General features: G+C 42.9%; 1 protein-coding gene across 1 annotated transcript in view; it reads left to right on the forward strand.

Moving 5' to 3' along the window:
• LOC122938241 (corticotropin-releasing factor receptor 2-like) overlaps window positions 1-13541 on the forward strand; it is a 59801-nt gene that overhangs the window by 21156 nt on the left and 25104 nt on the right. Inside the window, exons 4-5 of the mRNA XM_044293616.1 lie at window positions 3787-3847; window positions 13287-13359. Of these exons, the coding sequence (XP_044149551.1) occupies window positions 3787-3847; window positions 13287-13359 (134 nt within the window). The remainder of the gene's footprint in view (window positions 1-3786; window positions 3848-13286; window positions 13360-13541) is intronic.

Consider the following 13541-nt stretch of genomic DNA (forward strand, 5'->3'; position numbering starts at 1 on the left):
GTGCCATACACAAGCCAGCAATGTGAGGGGACATGTGTCCCATACACAAGCCAGCAATGTGAGGGGACATGTGTGCCATACACAAGCCAGCAATGTGAGGGGACATGTGTGCCATATACGAGCCAGCAATGTGAGGGGACATGTGTGCCATACACAAGCCAGCAATGTGAGGGAACATGTGTGCCATACACAAGCCAGCAATGTGAGGGGACATGTGTGCCATACACAAGCCAGCAATGTGAGGGGACATGTGTGCCATACACAAGCCAGCAATGTGAGGGGACATGTGTGCCATACACAAGCCAGCAATGTGAGGGGACATGTGTGCCATACACGAGCCATCAATGTGAGGGGACATGTGCGCCATACACAAGCCAGCAATGTGAGAGGACATGTGTGCCATACACAAGCCAGCAATGTGAGGGGACATGTGTGACATACACAAGCCAGCAATGTGAGGGGACATGTGTGCCATACACAAGCCAGCAATGTGAGAGGACATGTGCGCCATACACAAGCCAGCAATGTGAGGGGACATGTGTGCCATACACGAGCCAGCAATGTGAGGGGATATGTGTTCCATACACAAGCCAGCAATGTGAGGGGACATGTGTGCCATACACAAGCCAGCAATGTGAGGGGACATGTGTGCCATACACAAGCCAGCAATGTGAGGGGACATGTGTGCCATACACAAGCCAGCAGTCTTAGTGTGTTGCAGGGATAGTTTAGGGATGCACTTTGATAAATTAAATTAATAGGTAGAAAATTCAGGTTTAATCAGTAGAGAGGGAAGGCATAGGGCCAGAAATCTGTGTGCAGCTGGAGCTGTTCATGTAATGCACCGCCAGCCTTTATTAAACCTCAAGCTTCAGTTCTTAAGTGTTTTATAGGCATATTCCCAGCACCTCCAACAGCATACATTTCGCTGTATATGCTGCACTATTGTGCTTTATTTCTCTCAAATAACCAGTTGTAATTTTTCCACCCTTGGAACAACTGCACAGTTCAATATATCAGTTAAATTCAACACAATATACTGCATCAATACACCCACCTTACTGCATCAATATATTAGTTAAATTCAGCACATTTTGCTACGTCAATATATCTGTTCAATTTAACACATATTACTGTATCAATATACTAGTTGAATATATTGCATTTTACTGTGTAAAAATACCAGTTTAATTCAAATTTTTAGTGCATCAATATATCAGTTTAATTTAGTGCAATTTACTGCATCAATATATCAGTTTAATTCTAGACATTTTACCAGTTTAATGAACATTTTACTGCATCATAATACCAGTTTAAGGCCTGTATCATGCTGTCCGCACAGATCCGGGAGACTGTTCTAGCAGAGAACAGCTGCTGGAGCTGTCTTGATGCAGTATTACCAGATGTTACCAGAATGCCAGGTGGCCCTATTGGCTATGATAGGGTCTGTTGGAGATCCAGTCGCTACCTGGCAAATATGGCGGGATTCGGCCGGACAAATACCGCTTAGGAGTGGTAATTGATGCTCATTTCCACGCATTCACCCAAATGTAATTTAGCAGCCGCCAACTGTCCATGAATTGTCTCGTTCTCCAAATGTCATGCAGTTCTGCACCCTCACCCAATTTAAAGGGGTTGTTTCACTTCAGCCAATAGCATTTTTTTATGAAGAGGAAGTTAATAAAAGGCACTTACTAATATGTAGTTATTATCCATATTCCTTCCTTTAATGGCTGGATTCATTTTTCCATCACATTATACACTGCTCGTTTCCATGGTTATGACCACCCTGTAATTCAGCAGCTGTGGTCATGCTTGCACCAGCCTATGTGCTCTCCCACGGTTCTGGACTCCAAAGAGGCCGGCACTTTTTCCTGTAGTCTGCAAGCACGACCACCACTGATGGATTGTAGGGTGGTCGTAACCCCTGGATATGAGCAGTGTATAATGTGATGGAAAAATGAATCCAGCCAGCAAAGGAGACAATATGGAGAATCCCAATACATTAGTAAGTGCCTTGTATTAACTCTCTCTACATGATAAAAGCCAATTGCTGAAGGGAGACAACCCCTTTAATTCTGTTCTTCAGAATTACTACTTCTGGCCGGCTGTCTCTCAGAATTGTCTACTTTTAGAAAATTCTGCTGTATGATATGTTATGTATTTGCTGACGCAAACTTTGCAATTCTCTGTGTTCCCCAAGAGCCGCAGCAGGGACAGGATTGGGATGTAGCTTTCATGTGACTAGAGGAGGAGACAGTCAGTGCACAAGTATATACATAGAACTAAGCAGACCATAGGGCGGCTTTATACATTCCTGCTGTGAATGAGCTTCCAAAAGTAGCAATTTTATTTTGCAACAAATTAAATAACTGACAAAACCTAAAATCTATTAATTTGATGGGTCATGGGGGCTCATAAATAAACGGCTTGGTCGATCCTGCTACACGCTGGAAAGAGATAGAGGAAATTGATTTGGCGCCGGACGAATAGAACATAGTGTTCAAATGTATCTTCAGAAAATAAGTAACATTTCCTGGCCGCAGGGTACGAGCCTGATCCACAGCTACTGCCTCACTGGAGCCAGAGATGAAAGCCGCATCCGCAGAGAACATCACAGAAATGACCGCTTATTAGTAGGAGAGATGTCCTGTAGTAATGGTTTATTACACAGGAGACGTGACAAAGATAGATGGATGGATAGAGAGATAATAGATAGATAGATGATAGATAGATAGATAGATATGAGAGATAGATAGATAGAGAGATAGATAGATAGGAGATAGAGAGAGAGAGATAGATAGATAGAGAGATAGATAGATAGGAGATAGAGAGATAGATAGATAGGAGATAGATAGAGAGATAGATAGATAGATAGATGGATGGATGGTTAGATAGATAGATATGAGAAAGAAAGAAACAAAGAAAGAAACAAAGAAGGCGATAAATAATAGATAGATATGAGATAGATAGACATGAGATAGATAGATAGGAGATAAATAAATAGATATATAAACTGATATAAAAAAGAAAGACAGAGTGAAGGTGATGAATACGGTGGTCACTATGGACACTACAGTTCCTTTTAGTTAGATGTGTTAAGATCCAGCTGCACAGTAGAAATGCGCTGCGAACGCGCTTCTGACTGACTGTGGCCCTTACTGATACCATGTCAGGTAGATAATACAGTATAGTGCAGCCAGTGAAAATATTGCATCCAGGTCATGTGATGTGTCCGGAGGGAGCAGGGTCACAGCTGATTACAGAATATGCTACTATTGGAAGTGTTGCATTCCCCTGCAGCACCTCCACAGGTGAAAGGCAGTATTACAACCAATGCACATGCCAGGTCCTCCAGAAGAGAGACATTCTTTGTAGCTGTCCATACTAACGGATGAGGGTCCTTCAACTTGAAATTCCCTAATAGTGTGTTTGATCCAAACATTCCCTATATCTTGCCATAGAGCGTTCCTCCACCCTCATCCTCAGGGAGGTGACAGCACAACACTTCCCACCGTACACGGTGCACATGTTCAAATCCCATTACATTTCCATAGTTGTTGACCTAAGTCATAAATCAGTGTAATTTTCTATAGAGCGCCGGATAATTACATCTAATGAATGTCTCCGAGCCGCGCAGGAAGGGGATGAATGTGCGTAGCAAAACTACACCGTAAATGAATATTCAACTGCAAATCCATGTAGAGACTGAAAAACACTCAGCGACAGTATGAGATACATCTGTATCCAACATTAATACCGCATCCTGCACTTGTGTAATTGTAGGTATTCCATGTCCAATAATCATAGCTTGGGCCATAGGGAAGCTCTGCAATGAAAACGAACAGTAAGTACATGAATACTCTGTTTATCATACATACAGGGCAGTATTATAGTAATTATATTCTTGCACATAGGAGCAGTATTATAGTAGTTATATTCTTGTACATAGGAGCAGTATTATAGTAGTTATATTCCTGTACATAGGAGCAGTATTATAGTAGTTATATTCTTGTACATAGGAGCAGTATTATAGTAGTTATATTCTTGTACATAGGAGGCAGTATTATAGTAGTTATATTCTTGTACATAGGAGGCAGTATTATAGTAGTTATATTCTTGTACATAGGAGGCAGTATTATAGTAGTTATATTCTTGTACATAGGAGCAGTATTATAGTAGTTATATTCTTGTACATAGGAGCAGTATTATAGTAGTTATATTCTTGTACATAGGAGCAGTATTATAGTAGTTATATTCTTGTACATAGGAGCAGTATTATAGTAGTTATATTCTTGTACATAGGAGCAGTATTATAGTAGTTATATTCTTGTACATAGGAGCAGTATTATAGTAGTTATATTCTTGTACATAGGAGCAGTATTATAGTAGTTATATTCTTGTACATAGGAGCAGTATTATAGTAGTTATATTTTTGTACATAGGAGCAGTATTATAGTAGTTATATTATTGTACATAGGAAGCAGTATTATAGTAGTTATATTCTTGTACATAGGAGCAGTATTATAGAAGTTATATTCTTGTACATAGGAGCAGTATTATAGTAGTTATATTCTTGTACATAGGAGCAGTATTATAGTAGTTATATTCTTGTACATAGGAGCAGTATTATAGTAGTTATATTCTTGTACATAGGAGCAGTATTATAGTAGTTATATTCTTGTACATAGGAGCAGTATTATAGTAGTTATATTCTTGTACATAGGAGCAGTATTATAGTAGTTATATTCTTGTACATAGGAGCAGTATTATAGTAGTTATATTCTTGTACATAGGAGCAGTATTATAGTAGTTATATTCTTGTACATAGGAGCAGTATTATAGTAGTTATATTCTTGTACATAGGAGCAGTATTATAGTAGTTATATTCTTGTACATAGGAGCAGTATTATAGTAGTTATATTCTTGTACATAGGAGCAGTATTATAGTAGTTATATTCTTGTACATAGGAGCAGTATTATAGTAGTTATATTCTTGTACATAGGAGCAGTATTATAGTAGTTATATTCTTGTACATAGGAGCAGTATTATAGTAGTTATATTCTTGTACATAGGAGCAGTATTATAGTAGTTATATTCTTGTACATAGGAGCAGTATTATAGTAGTTATATTCTTGTACATAGGAGCAGTATTATAGTAGTTATATTCTTGTACATAGGAGCAGCATTATAGTAATTATATTCTTGTACATAGGAGCAGTATTATAGTAATTATATTCTTGTACATAGGAGCAGTATTATAGTAGTTATATTCTTGTACATAGCAGGCAGTATTATAGTAGTTATATTCTTGTACATAGGAGGCAGTATTATAGTAGTTATATTCTTGTACATAGGAGCAGTATTATAGTAGTATATCTTGTACATAGGAGCAGCATTATAGTAATTATATTCTTGTACATAGGAGCAGTGTTATAGTAGTTATATTCTTGTACATAGGAGCAGTATTATAGTAGTTATATTCTTGTACATAGGAGCAGTACTATAGTAGTTATATTCTTGTACATAGGAACAGTATTATAGTAGTTATATACTTGTACATAGAAGGAAGTATTATAGTAGTTATATTCTTGTACATAGGAGCAGTTTTATAGCAGTTATATTCTTGTACATAGGGGGCAGTATTAAAGTAGTTATATTCTAGTACATAGGAACAGTATTATAGTAGTTATATTCTTGTACATAGGAGCAGTATTATAGTAGTTATATTCTTGTACATAGGAGTCAGTATTATAGTAGTTATATTCTTGTACATAAAAGGCAGTATTGTAGTAGTTATATTCTTGTACATAGGAGCAGTATTATAGTAATTATATTCTTGTACATAGGAGCAGTATTATAGTAGTTATATTCTTGTACATAGCAGGCAGTATTATAGTAGTTATATTCTTGTACATAGGAGCAGTTTTATAGTAGTTATATTCTTGTACATAGGAGTCAGTATTATAGTAGTTATATTCTTGTACATAAAAGGCAGTATTATAGTAGTTATATTCTTGTACATAGGAGCAGTATTATAGTAGTTATATTCTTGTACATAGGAGCAGTATTATAGTAGTTATATTCTTGTACATAGGAGGCAATTTTTATTGGTATAAAACAAACATAAATACAAAAATACTTTTTCATCATAAGAAATCAGACTTTTTCATCATTCAGTATAAATTATACATGTTCATCAGAAAATAAAATGCATATTAACTGTAACTTAAAAGCACATTTTAGCTAAAGCAGAAAAAGAAGAAAAGTAAAATAAAATAAGAAACAAACACAGTTACATCGTACACTTGAACCGTCAGTCTAGATGGACGTTCCTCCATAGTTTTATATTTTCCCCTTTTTTCCTGACCTCTAATGACCGGATCCACCTGAGTTCTGACATGATGAGGGTTATAGCTGTGGTATGATGGAATGGTTCGTTATGGATGGACACTCGGGTTCTGGTTTGCCAGTGGTAATATTTGATGACGGTGATTATCAGATACATGGTCCCCCGGTCGATGTTATTCACATGAGATGTGACACCATAAATAATTTCTGGGTATTTTAGGGACTGTAATGATGGGATTTTTAGCTTGGCGGATATGTCATGCCAGATTGTCCGCCCACCCCAGCACTCTGATATAAAATGGAGCATAGTCTCCTCCTGCTGACAACCTAAGGGACACATGCGATCTGACACACTGAGGAATTTTAGATTCCCCCTGACAAAGAGTTTTCCCTGCAATGAGAGCCAGCCAATATCACAGAACTTAGGGGGCAGCCTTGGTCCATTCAGAAGCCTCAGACTATCCTGTAAGGTTGAGGTTGGACAGTCTAGAAGTGCTAGCTGTAAACAGTAGAAGGTCCTACATACTCTGGAGTATAGATCTTTCCTGGTTTTACTCTCAATAAAAGACTTGTCTATACCCCATTTCTTCAGACATCTTACACCATAGTCCAGGTACTGGGGGAGGAAGTCACGAGTCAATCGGCCCCTCTTGAGACTGCCGCCTCGCATCCAAGGTTCTGCAAAAGGCAATATCCAATCCCTGATACTATTCACCCACAGGGAGCTGTTGTTTGAGTCCAGGTCACCAAAATTAACTTTAAGAAACATGGAGTCAAAGAAAACCCTTGGATTTAACATATCCAGCCCACCCTCTCTCCTCTGTAGGTAGGTGATCCCTCTTTTTACTGGGTTCAACCTGTTCCCCCATAACAGCTGGAAGAACAGGCTAAAGAGCCTAGCCGAGAAAGATTCTGGCAAAGGAAAGACGACAGAGATATACAAGAAGACAGGGACCAGGTAAGTCTTCAGCATAGTAACCCTTTCTCTATAGGTCAGCCTCCAGTTCTTCCATCGCTGAACCTTTATATTTCCGGCATCCAACTTTTCCTCCCAATTTAGTTTGGCATTATCTTCCCTACCAAATTTAACCCCAAGGATTTTAATATGGGTGGAGGCCTTCGCAAACTGTGGCAGATCAAAATCAGGGTCAGTATCCGATGTCCAGAAAGCTTGACTCTTCTCAAGGTTGACCAGAGACCCTGAGGCCTCCGAGTAGCTTCTGATGGCTGCCGACAACATCTCCACCTCACGAGGCTCAGATATCACCACAGTCACATCATCCGCGTAGGCAACAATACTCAGGGGCAGGCAATGGGGGACCGGCACCCCCTGAAAATCACACTCCTGCAGTGACCTCAGGAACGGGTCCAAGGCAAACACATACAGCAGTGGACTCAGCGGGCAACCCTGTCTCACCCCAGCCTCAACCCTGAACATGTCACCCTGCCAACCATTGATTAGAGGAAAGCTCTCAGCCTCTCTGTACAAAGTTCTCAGCCAATCTACAAATTGTCCCGGAATGCCGTACTTTGATAAAGTGGCCCATAGATACTCGTGGTCTACTCTGTCAAAGGCTTTAGCCTGGTCCAGACCTACAACATATCTCCCACACCTCAGAGCTTTACATCTCTCAAACATCTCCCTTATCGAGATGACTGCTCCAGAGATGTTCCGCCCTTTTACTGTGCCGAACTGACAGCCTGCCAACAGTGCCCGGGACAAACAAACTAACCTAGAGAACAGAATTTTTGCCAAAATCTTCCTGTCGACATTCAAGAGGGCAATTGGCCTCCAGTTCTTGATGTCACTAGGCTCTTTCCCTTTAGACAGCAGAATTAACGAGGACACCCTCATGGACGGAGGCATCAGGTGATTTTCTAGACAATTTTTGTACACATCCACGAGGATTGGAGCTAAGTGGTCTCTGAACTTCTTATAAAATTCTGCAGTAATACCGTCTGGACCTGGTGCCTTCTTCAGATGTAATTTATCAATGGCCACTTTAACCTCCTCCACCGTTATTTCTGCTGTTAAAGGAGAAAAGTCCAAATCTCTAGTATCAGGCCCTGGAGTTGCCTCCAAAAATTGGGTTACTTTTTCCTTATCCAAAGCCTTCCTCTGAAACAAGTCAGCATAGTAGCATCTCACCACCCCCAGGATACCCTCCCGAGATTCTTGTAAAACACCCTGGGAGTCAGTGAGACCTGTGATCAATTTTTTAGCTACGCGCTCCCGGCAGTTCTCAAAGGGATCAGGAGCCCCTAAGGACCCATAATCCCGTTCAGCTACCAGGGAGGTGTACCTGCTGTACTGATACTGCTTTATCTCAGATTTCAGCCGGTCAATCCTTTGTTGGTCATCCCCACCCATCGAATAGAGTGACTCCAATTCTTTGCGCAGTCTCAGATACTGGCCATACTTACTCTTCCCCTTCTTAACTGACAGTCTCTGTAAGAGGGACCTGATCTCCTCCTTGACATCCTCCCACCAGTCAGCCATGTTCTCATAGAAATCCACTCTGTCAAGTTGGTTCTGAAAGAAAGAGTAAATGTATTCCTGGACAGAGCTATCATCTAAAAGACTAGCGTTCAGTTTCCATAGCCCTCTACCAAGATCTGGATGCTTAGTGGCGCCCAAACAAAAGTACAAGGCCAAATGGTCAGAATAAGGGACTGTCTTTTCCCTTCTTTCACTGATGGCTTCAGTAGGACTCACCAGAGCCAGATCTATCCTACTACTGCGTCCTGCACAGGTGTAAGTGAACTTTGGACGCCTACCACCCTGTACAAAAACATCAGACAGGCCGGCATGCAGAATAATGTTGTTTAGGACCTTACAGTCCCTAGTAAGGGGTCTACCACTAGGCCTGTCACTGGTTGTAGTGGTGGCATTAAAGTCTCCAGCCATGATAATAGGAATAGATGTGAATAAGTATGGCTTAACATCATTAAAAAGCTGAGTCCTTTCGCTCACTGTCTGTGGCCCATAGACGTTAATGAGCCGGAGTCTTCTACCTCGGATGGTAATCTCTAGCAGAAGGCACCTTCCCATCGAGATCTCCGTTAGTCTATGTACAATTACATCATGGGTGTTAAGATAGAGACCCCGGCATAAGGCTCCACAGACATCGACCAAAAGGATGGACCAGACTGCCACTCTCGCTCTGCCTCTCTTATGAGACCTGAGGTGTTTAAGCGTGTCTCTTGCAAGAAGAACACATCGGCCTTGAGGTATCTCAGGTGTTCGTAGACGGCATGTCTGGTCTTTCTAGCTCTAATACTATTCACATTGCTGGTGACCACTCTAAGATGGAAGTCTGCCATCAGGAGAAGAAGAAGAAGAACGATAACCCCCATCATCATAAATCAGGGTCAGAGTTTTCTTGCTGACTACCAGTTTCCATATCCCATACAGCCTGTGACTCGGCATGAAGAGGTCTCCTTTTTGTGGGAGGATCCCCTCCTGGGTCGTCATCACATTCCGCCATCATACGCTTCAGCTCTCTCTCTATTTCTGCCTCTCCATCTGACTCGGAGAGCACACCGTATCTGTTGGTTGTCACAGTTCCATCAGCCTGCCTGTCCACTCTCATTTTAGTGGGTTTTTGGACGGTGGTCCATTCACCCTCAGGCCTGCGGCTGGACTTATCTTTTTTCCGTTTAAGGATTTTATTTTCCCCAGTGGTGGGTGCTGGGGCAGGGGAGGAGACAGACACTGGATGCTCTACAGGCTGCTCCACAACCTCCATGTCCCCCTCAGTGTTACCTGCCTGCGGGTGGTCCGGCACAGTACTACTCATGTGTGGGGTCTCTGGCACTGTGTATAATGACCCTGACAATAGCGCCTCCTCCTCCTGCTCCTCATCTGGGACATCTGCCCCTTCCACCAAGTCCTCATCAGGGAGATTTCTACAGATGTTATGCCACGCTTCAGGACAGTCTCTATGGGGGTGACCGATGTTACCGCACAGGTTACACCTTATGTTCTGGCAGGTGGCGCTCACATGGCCGATGTCCCCGCACAGGCTGCACTTCATCATGGTGCAGACACTCGCCACGTGACCTGATTTCCCACACTTGAAGCATAGCCTGGGCTGACCAGCATAGAAACAAACCCCTTTCTCCCGGCCAATGAAGAAGGAATTGGGAAGGTGATGGGTGATGTTCTGGTGCTGGTGTAATGTAACCAGGACCCTCCATCCCCCAGTCCAGATTCCATCCTCATCCCTGGTCTTGGTCAGGTTTGACTTGAGGTCGCAATGCCTTCTGAGCCAGATAATAATATCCTGAGGGGGGACAGACTCGTTCCAGAAAATGATGGTGACATTTACAGTGTCAGGCTTAGAGATGGGAATGAAGCTGAACTTGTTCCACCCCTCAGTATCTCTGACCCGGGTGTAGAGAACCCAGAACCGGTCCAGATCAGACATGAGCTTGAAGCTAATATCATAGCCCTGTCTGTCTGGGAGGTTTATTACTGCCAGGATGTTGGCTGGCAGGAAGCCCATCTGAGTGCACAACATGTCTCTGACCACACACCTTCTGTCAGGGAGATCTTCTTTTGCCCCTTTATGTCTAAACCTGACAACGTTCCTTCTCTTGAAGGCCTGGCCTGTGTATCTGGCGTTAGAGGGAAATGATGGGGAACCCCGACTCCAAGCATTCCCAGATGCCTGACCAGTACCAGTATCCTGCGGGGGGTGACGTGTAGGCTGCTGACCGCCCGTACTGTGGGACTCTGCTGCCTGTGGTGTAACTAAAGGGGGGAACTCCTCAGCCTGAGACTGCACTGCCTCCTCCTCACCATCAATACCAGGGTTCTCTATGTTCCCAGCAGCCATAGATGACTCCTCCGCTGGAACATTATCACCCACAGAGACATCAGCAACATCAGACATGGCAGCCATAGAGGACTCCTCCACTGGGACATTATCACACACAGAAATATCAGCGACATCAGACATCTCAGCAGCCATAGAGGACTCCTCAGCTGGGACATTATCATCCACAGAGACATCAAACATCTCAGCAGCATTACAGTCCTCAGTATTAACCCCTTGCACCCCACAGACCTGAGCGTCCTGCTCAGACACACCCTGAGGTGCTGCTACAGTGTTACCTGTAGGTGTCAGTCCACAGTCCTCCTGCAGTGCACTGCCTCCTGGGACTTGTGGTGTCTGCACTGCCACTTCATTGCTGTCATCAGGTAAGAGTCCACAGTTTTCATTTTGTGCAGTACTTACTGCTGGGACTTGTAGTACCTCACCGGGGGCTGATGCAGGACTTGGCTCTTGTTTCTTAGATGTACTTTTCTTGTACAACTCTCTCTCCTCAAAGGGAAGAGTTGCCGGCTGTAATATGGGTCTTACGTGGGACTGCAGGGTTTCAGACCTAGATGTTGATTTGGTCCCTGAGTTTTTGTCCTTCTCAAACTTCTGCTGGTTCCAGTATGTCTCTCCCACTGGTCCCATTTTCTCCAAGACAGAGTCGATCTCCTGCGCATTGTCAGCGAGTTCCTTGGCCAGTGAGTCCAGCTTCTTGTCCAGTAAGGCCTGCTTCTCTGGGTTTGCAGCCTTTAGTTTGTATGTGCAGTTTATCTGTTTCTGCAGGTACAGCTTATGTTTCTTCAGCGTCTCCATTCTCCTCACCAGTGCTGGGATCTGCTCAGCCAGGTGGAGCTCAGGTGGCTGCTCTGGAGGCCTCTGATTGCTGCTGGGGAGTTTTGCAGGCTGTTTGTTTGCAGTACAGGTTTCTGTCTGTCCTGGAACAAGAATCTGCATTTTTGGTGCAGAGCCTCGCAGTCCCTGGAGTTTTGCGGCTGCTGTCACTGCTCTTGGGTCACAATCTCCTGGTGGGCGACTGGATCCCGGCTGTGTAGCAGAGACGGTATTGGTAGCACCTTGAGGTCTTCCTCCATTACTGCCTTTGGTCTCCTTCACAGCTTGCATGCCCCCAGACTTTCTGCGCTCAGAACCTATCACCACACGCTGCTGCAGATTCTCCTGGATGGTTTGCTTTTCCAGAGATGTCCTCCTCTGCCTCCCCAGGGTGGAGGTGGATTGTCCACCTGAGGCCGGCAATGGAGATTGTCTCAGCTCCTGCACACTCTGCACGGTTCTTACTTCTGGACTTTCCAACACTTTGGTCTTGCACACAGGTGACCCTTCATTCACACTGGCAGGTGGTTTCACCGGACACTTACTTTTTCCTTCTTCTTCTCTTACGCTGGAACTGGTACTGCTGACATACTTTCTGTCCATAGAAACTTTGGGATTTACATCCCCTGACGGAGTTGTCTGGGTGCTTCCCAGATTTGGCCTAGAAGCCTGGGCCTTGCTTGGGGAGCTTCCCCCCCGGGGGTGGCCACTCCCTGGACTTTCTCCAGACATCCAAAGCCTCAGGAGAGCTCCTGACACACAACCTCTCAGCAAGGAGGCAGTATTATAGTAGTTATATTCTTGTACATAGGAGCAGTATTATAGTAGTTATATTCTTGTACATAGGAGCAGTTTTATAGTAGTTATATTCTTGTACATAGGAGGTAGTATTATAGTAGTTATATTCCTGTACATAGGAGCAGTATTACAGTAGTTATATTCTTGTACATAGGAGCAGTATTATAGTAGTTATATTCTTGTACATAGGAGCAGTATTATAGTAGTTATATTCTTGTACATAGGAGCAGTATTATAGTAGTTATATTCTTGTACATAGGAGCAGTATTATAGTAGTTATATTCTTGTACATAGGAGCAGTATTATAGTAGTTATATTCTTGTACATAGGAGGCAGTATTATAGTAGTTGTATTCTTGTATATAGAGGGCAGTATTATAGTAGTTATATTCTTGTACATAGGAGGCAGTATTATAGTAGTTGTATTCTTGTATATAGAGGGCAGTATAATGAACGGTATTTGTAACAAAATTTCTTTAGATGCTGGATTGGAAAAGGGCCCGGAAAATACATTGATTATATCTACCAAGGACCTGTCATCCTCGTCCTCCTTGTAAGTATTGTTTTTTAGATCTTTCACTTATGTCATGTGAACAAGGATCAGACTTGTCATGTTATTCTCTCCTCCGTCTTCTTCTGTCAGGGCTCAGTCAGGAGACCTTCATACAGATATGCAGAGACAGATGCTGCGGATGTGCACCCGTAGTCTGTAACATATCCAATGTCCAGGGAATA

This window comes from Bufo gargarizans, chromosome 5 (assembly GCF_014858855.1).
Source record: "Bufo gargarizans isolate SCDJY-AF-19 chromosome 5, ASM1485885v1, whole genome shotgun sequence".
Lineage (NCBI taxonomy): Eukaryota > Metazoa > Chordata > Amphibia > Anura > Bufonidae > Bufo > Bufo gargarizans.